General features: G+C 33.9%; 1 protein-coding gene across 1 annotated transcript; it reads left to right on the top strand.

The window, feature by feature from the left end:
* The first annotated feature begins 793 nt into the window (after window positions 1-793).
* selenop (selenoprotein P) lies at window positions 794-6,243 on the top strand. The gene is made up of 5 exons (XM_051903084.1): window positions 794-1,041; window positions 2,188-2,415; window positions 2,589-2,798; window positions 2,884-3,001; window positions 4,630-6,243. The coding sequence occupies exons 2-5, from the start codon at window positions 2,213-2,215 to the stop codon at window positions 5,224-5,226; spliced, it is 1,128 nt and encodes a 375-aa protein (XP_051759044.1). The 5' UTR covers window positions 794-1,041; window positions 2,188-2,212; the 3' UTR covers window positions 5,227-6,243.
* The last annotated feature ends 1,226 nt before the right edge of the window (window positions 6,244-7,469 follow it).

Here is a 7,469-nt window from a genome sequence, read left to right as displayed (position 1 = left end):
GTTAAGACTAATGTATTGTTGTCTGACAATCAGTTCATCTTAATAAATGATTTCATAATACTTTCTTCAAGTTAACTATTAACTGTCAGTAATCAGTAGATCTGTTATAAATGCATCTAAAGTGCATTATAGGAGGTCAAACTATCCTCCAAATCATGAGACCTGATAACGAAGATTAACTAAATGAAATTGATTATAAACCAGTTCAGATACAGGACACAGACAATGTCAACCTAAAACTTTCTTTGAAATGTTTGAAACAGAGTTTGAGTGTTTATGTAAGTTTTTCCAGGAAATGTGTTTTATCATTGTTTTTTCTGTCTTACAGAATTTCTGCTGCGTGTTTATCAAAGTTCAGCAAAAAGACAGGAAGTTTCAAAGTTTCATCTCAGCAGGAAAAGTGCTGACACTAACCCAGCTGTGCACTGCTGCACAAACAAAAATTGCAGGATGTTAAGAGAACCATGCAAATAAATGCACATCGATCATTGATTCTCTCTGAATTAATGCTTTAATAACCATGTTTTCCACAGTCATCTGATGCTTAATTGGTTCAGTTCTTTTCAGTGTTGCACCCAACCCCCTCTTTCAGGCCTTAGGGAAAACAGAAGTATGGAATGCGGTTTTCTTTAACTGTTTCCTACCTGGACATTTTTAACTTTGCTATCACTTTTTTTTCTTCACAAAATGAAGAAATGAAACAGTTAGAAAATAAAAAAAAAAAATGAAAAAGACTTGGCAGAAACAAAACAAACAGCTAATGCACTTATAGGCATTCTTTTTTTTTTTTCAGCTCAAAGTTTTGATTTGTCCCTTCAAACACATGATGGAGGTTACAGATATATACTGCTGATGCGTGTAAACCCTGGGATGAATACGTGAGCTATTAAAGTTTTTGAAACAGGGACAGAGAGACCTTTGCCCCGCTTTTAGTCAGGAAAAACAAGAGGCGTATAAATAGGAGGAGCCGTGTGGGAGCGGGTTGTTTTTGTCAGAGCCAGCTCAGAAAGTATCGCTGCTGAAGACTCTCAAGTAAAACAAGTAAGCTCCTCACTTATGAGATATCTTATTCTTTTTGTTCTTTTAAGTTATTTTATAAAACAACATCTTTTTTAATTATTCAGATATGCTTAAAAATTAGATCCTCTAGGTTTTAATGTAGTTATGGTTAGTAATGCATTATTTGCACACCAGTTTGTGCACATTATTTTGGCTCTGATAACTACATGTTATACATTTGCAATGTCCTCCAATAGCATCTGGATGGACCTTGCCCCAAACTCACTTTTATTGACTTTAATCAGTAAATCTGGGTTAAAGCGATAGTTCACCCAAAAATGATAATTCTGTCATCATTTACTTACCCTCGAGTTGTCCCAAATCTGTATACATTTCTTTCTTCTGCTGAACACAAAAGAAGATATTTTGAAGAATGCTGGTAACCAAAACAGGGGCTCCATTGACTTCCATAGTATGGAAAAAAATACTATGGAAGTCAATGTGGCCCATTAACTGTTTGGTTACTGACATTCTTTAAAATATCTTCTTTTGTGTTCAGCAGAAGAAAGAAATTCATACAGAGGGCAACTCGAGGGTAAGTAAATGATGACAGAATTATCATTTTTGGGTGAACTATCTTTTTAATTACCATAATTACAGGTGCATGATTATTATATGGCCGATATAAGAATGATATGATTAGATATGCAGTTGCTGAGTGGGCAGTAATTTTAATGTGTGGACCAAAAGAGACTAAATGAAATATCAGTATTTTATCAGTATATTATACATTATATATCAGTATATTTTACTTATATAGCAGTATATTTATTTTATATTTTATATAGCTGTCAATTTTAATATAATAAATAAAATATAAAAAATAATAAAATATACATAAATACAAATATATACTTGTGTTATCGTATATTATATGTAAGTATATATTTTACATAGCTGACATTTTAATATAAAAAATGAATAAAATATAAAATAATTAAAAAAAAAAAAAAAAACAATAATACAATAATATAAAATATGCATCTTAAATGTCAGTTGCTGATTATAAGGTTGGAAGTTAATCCGCATTTTACAGTTCCAATGTCTGCTCTAGAGAATGCCAAAAAAATTATATATTTTTTTGTTTCTCTTTTATGTGAGACATAAACTGTTGATGTTTGTGTGTAGGTTAGTGGGTTTGTTGTTTGGAGTCATGTGGAAGGCGCTTAGCCTTACCTTGGCTCTCTGCCTGCTGGCGGGTTGCAGTGCAGAGAGCGAAACTGATGGAGCCCGCTGTAAACTTCCTCCTGCGTGGAAGGTTGGGGAGGTTGAGCCCATGAAGAACGCTCTTGGACATGTGACAGTGGTGGCTTACTTACAGGCCAGCTGACTGTTCTGCTTGGAGCAAGCGTCAAAGTGAGTGCAGACTTTTTTGTTGTTGCAGTGATTATACTGAAATTCAAACATAGCAAAGTTTGATGAGACCTTGTTTTTCAAAATCATATCTGGTCACATTCTTGAAAGTGTTCTCTCTGTACTGTTTACACAAGGTGCATTTATCTAATCCAACTTGTTGAATGTTCTTCAAGGCTCAATGACTTGCTCCTGAAAATGGAGAAACAAGGTTACGTAAATATAACCTACATGGTGGTAAACAACCGAGAAGAACAGTCCCAAAAACTGCACCACTTGCTCAATGAACGGCTGATAAATATCACCCTATACGCCCAAGACCTCAGCCAGCCGGATGTCTGGCAGACAGTGAATGCTGAGAAGGATGACATTTTGGTCTATGACAGGTTCGGCTCATCACTTATCCAGTTTAATTTACCCAATGAACACTATTACTTAATCAATATGCCACTAAATACACTTTTCTACCAGGTGTGGCCGACTCACTTACCATCTGTCTCTTCCCTACACCATCCTGAGCCACCCACATGTGGAGGAGGCTATAACACATACCTATTGTGATGGTATTTGTGGAGAGTGCAACATAGAGGTAAAAAAGCAGCGATATAATGTTATGACATTAAAACATTTTAATTTTACAAAAAGGAGTCTTGTAATGTTACAACATAAGTTAGATTTAAATATGTGCAAGTGAATGCTCAGGAAAGGGAAGTTACAATACTTCCTTCCGCCTTTAGGGGGCACACTACAGTTTCAGAACCACTAAAAACATAATTTTAAACATAAAGGTTCTTTATACGCAGCTCTCAGAAAAAATAGAGTATTTAGAAACACTATAATTTTTTTTAATATATATTACAACACAAATTCTCATATTTAACTTTTTTTGCAAATTTCATGGTTTCATATAAGTTGTTTGGCATGAATAAAAGCATTAATAAAGATTCTTTACTGGCATCTATGTTTCCACACAGAACCTTTAAAGGATTAGTTCACTTTCAAATGAAAATGACCCCAAGCTTTACTCACCCTCAAGCCATCCTAGGTGTATATGACTTTCTTCTTTCAGATGAACACAATCAGAGTTATATTAATAAATATCCTGACGCATCCAGGCTTTATAATGGCAGTGAGCGATACCAACGAGTTTGAAGCTGAAGAAAGTGGCTCCATCCATCATAAACGTGTTCCACACAGCTCAGAGGGGTTAATAATAGCCTTCTGAAGCGAAGCGATGCGTTTGTGTAAAAAAAAAAAATCCATATTTAACAAGTTATGAAGTAAAATATCTAGCTTTCGCCAGGCCGCCTTCCATATTCAACTTATGAAAAAACGAAACTTGCATCGCGTCAGTTAATCTTTTTAAAAGGCGTAGGACGTAGTGTAAGCTTTTTGAAGTGCGAGAGTTTTACACTTTCTCCGTAAGTTGAATACAGAAGGCGATCTGGCAAAAGCTAGATATTTTACTTTATAACTTGTTAAATATGGATATATATTTTTTTACACAAATGCATCGCTTCACTTCAGAAGGCCTTTATTAACCCCCCGTAGCTGTGTTGAGTACGTTTATGATGGATGGCTTTCTTCAGCTTCATACTCGTTGATCTCGCTCACTGCCATTATAAAGCTCGGATGTGTTAGGATATTTATTAATATAACTCCAATTGTGTTCATCTGAAAGAAGAAAGTCATATACACCTAGGATGGCTTGAGGGTGAGTAAAGCATGGGGTCATTTCCATTTGTAAGTGAACTAATCCTTTAATATCCATGGAACCTTTCCATTGCTCAAAATGTTCTTTATAGTGGTAAAAGGTTCTTCAGATTATTAAAATGTTCTTCGCACTAAGAGAAATGGTTATTTTAAGAACTGTTCTCTGAAGGGATCCTTCAATAAAAAAAAAACCTTTTGGAACCTTTATTTTTAAAGTCCCAGTGAACCGGAAGTTGCAACCGACTTCAGTTTTGCGACGTATTTTCAAACTGACGTCATTAGCGAAGGAACGCCATTCCAGAGCAGAAGCAAATTTTCAGATTTTGATTAAAGATTACCATGACAAACACATTTTTTTCGGTGTATTAACTTGAGCGAATTAATTGTTCACCACAAGACTAGTAATGTGCGCTAACAAAGTAAATAGGGTCAATTTTGATTTCATGACGACTTTAAGAGTGCATACAGTATTTTCAATTTGCCCTTTTCCTCTGGTCGTTACAGAGTTTACTGCAACTTGAAGAGTGCAAGAAATCCACAGATGTGAATACACCAACAGAGGAAGAACAGCATCACCATCACGAACATCATGGTCATCGTGAACATGGTCATCACGAACATGGTCATCACGAGCATCACCACGGCAGTGCAGAAAGGCATAGGCATGGTGGCTCCCACCATCATCACCACCACCACCACCACCACGGCCAACAACAGGTTGATGTGGGTCAGCAGATCCTGACCCAGATTGACTTTGGTCAGGTAGCCGTTGAACAACCAGCCATGAAACGGCCCTGAGCTAAGCACATTAGGTGAAAAGTCCAGTACAGCTGACAGCAGGGGGCAGATTCTTCTGTCACCAGCTGATGCTGACACTGACGACAGCTCTTTCACGGGGAGGGCAATGGGCGCGTGGCAGGCCTCTGACACTGTGAGGAGGCTCTTCCAGCCTCCTGACGATGACAAGGTCTGAAGGTGCAGGACAACAGCATCAGGGAGACCTGACAGTGACGTCCCGCCCCCTCAGCTGAATGAGAGCTGTCGCAAACAACCTGAGCCTGACCAGCAGGGGACACGAGTTGAGTATGACAAGAGAAGTAAACAGGGCCGTTGCCTTTGTTATAAAAGTGTATAGCTTCAAGTAAACATCTGTGAGTCCCGCACTGCTGGTCAGCGCTACCAACTAGTATTTACACCTCAGCATGTGGCAGCACTGGACCTTTACATCCCATTCTGAACAATTCGCAAATTGGTTAAGGAAGGTAAACAATTCAGGAAGATCTAAATGACCTAATTTCTGGTTAAATCTGTAATATAAAAAACAAAACAATCTGACTTTAATGGGTCCAGTGTCTGATTTCTTCTGAGAGTGTGTTAGGTTCATCATGTTAGTGTCTTTTCACCTCTAGAGGCTTTATGTGGCCTTTATGAAGGCAGGTGCGGAAACTATGCTCTAGTGGTGCCTGTCTGATGTTAGGCCATACAGAGCAGAGGGCAAAGATCATGTAACATCATGTAACCTTTGCTATACCCAATCGAAGCTACTATATGAAGGTCTGGAGTATTAAAATCTATTTTTTCTTTGTTCTGGTATTCAAAAAGATGTTTTAGTTTTGTTGTGTGGAGATAGAGGTGGTAGACGGAGAGATTCTGATCATGAGAGTTTTAAACACTGTTGAGTTATTTCATTTAAGGGTAATGGAGCACTAGATCTATATCTGTTTTATTGCAGTTACTAACACAAATGTTGTAAGGGGTTTGTAAAATGTATTTCACACTCGGCATTACAAAAAGGTTAATGGATAATAGGGAAATTTATAAAATGTAACTTTTACTACACATTTATTAGAGAAGAGTTTGTATCCAAGGGAATAACTGGAAAAAGGTTAGGTCATTGTTATCTTGGGAAGGATTGTTTGAAACATTTTACATACTTAATGAAGGTTTTCTGGAAAATCTATAGCATTACCTGGAAGACCCGAGAAATTGTATGAAAACAATGTTTGCTGTGGTGCCAATGACATGAATGTGAAAGCAAGTGAAATGTAAGAGGAAAAAAAAAACATGTTACTCAGATAAAATCAAATAAAGTAAAAAAAAAAAAAAAAAAAAAAAAAACTTGGTCACGGTACTTTGATTTTTATACTTAACATACATAGTTTAAACACTGCCTCGAAACATCTTATCAGAAATTTTAAATTATAAATTTTGATTGATAACCTTGATTAAGTAATTTATTAATTTATATTTTTTTATAATCTATTTTAATTTAATTTCATCATTTAAATTTTATGATTAGTTATAAATACATGTTATTATAAATGAATTTATATTATACAATGCATTATTAAATTATATTAATTTTGTTATATATTGTTACCATTGTTATTATTTAAATATTTTTATATAATCAATATTTAAATCAATATGTTATGTCATTGTTTTAATTGATGACCCCCCCATTAAAGAATATTGTATTACCATTATTTTTTTTATTGAAAAACTGCTATGTGCAGTACTTTTCTGCATTTTCATTCAGATATTATATATATATATATTTCTGATAGATAATGAACAAACATCTTTATTTACTGAAGTATTTTTGTAGGTATGATTATATTGTTATTTTCTTACTGTGTTTCGTACCTTCACCTTTAGGGGGCGCGTTACCGTTTGATTATATTCATACTTATAATCAATATTTAAATCAATATGTTATTTCATTGTTTTAATTGATGACCCCCCATTAAAGAATAACCCCCCTACATTACCATTTTTTTTTAATTGAAAAACTGCTATGTGCAGTACTTTTCTGCATTTTCATTCAGATATTATATATATATATATATATATATATATTTCTGATAAATAATGAACAAACATCTTTATTCACTGAAGTATTTTTGTAGGTAGGATTATATTCTGTTATTTTCTTACTGTGTTTCGTACCTTCACCTTTAGGGGGCGCGCTACCGTTTGATTATATTCATACTTATAATCAATATTTAAATCAATATGTTATTTCATTGTTTTAAAATTAATTTGATATTTTATAAAAAATTAATTAGATAATATTTTTATACAAAATATTATTAATCATTTAAATCATTATTAAATAAATATATTCGTTTAATTTAATTTAATTAATGACTATAAATACATATTATAATTTATAATACATAATTATTTGTTTTTTTATCATTTAAATTGATATTTATTCAATTATTTTCCATTTATAAAATGTTTTATTTAAATACAAGATTTATATATATGATATTTTAAGTATATATTTAATAATTTAAATCATTAATAAATTAATGTATTTGATTTAATGAATAACCTAT

The sequence above is a fragment of the Ctenopharyngodon idella genome, chromosome 8, assembly GCF_019924925.1.
Source record: "Ctenopharyngodon idella isolate HZGC_01 chromosome 8, HZGC01, whole genome shotgun sequence".
Classification (NCBI taxonomy): domain Eukaryota; kingdom Metazoa; phylum Chordata; class Actinopteri; order Cypriniformes; family Xenocyprididae; genus Ctenopharyngodon; species Ctenopharyngodon idella.
This window is presented reverse-complemented; position numbering and strand designations above follow the sequence as displayed.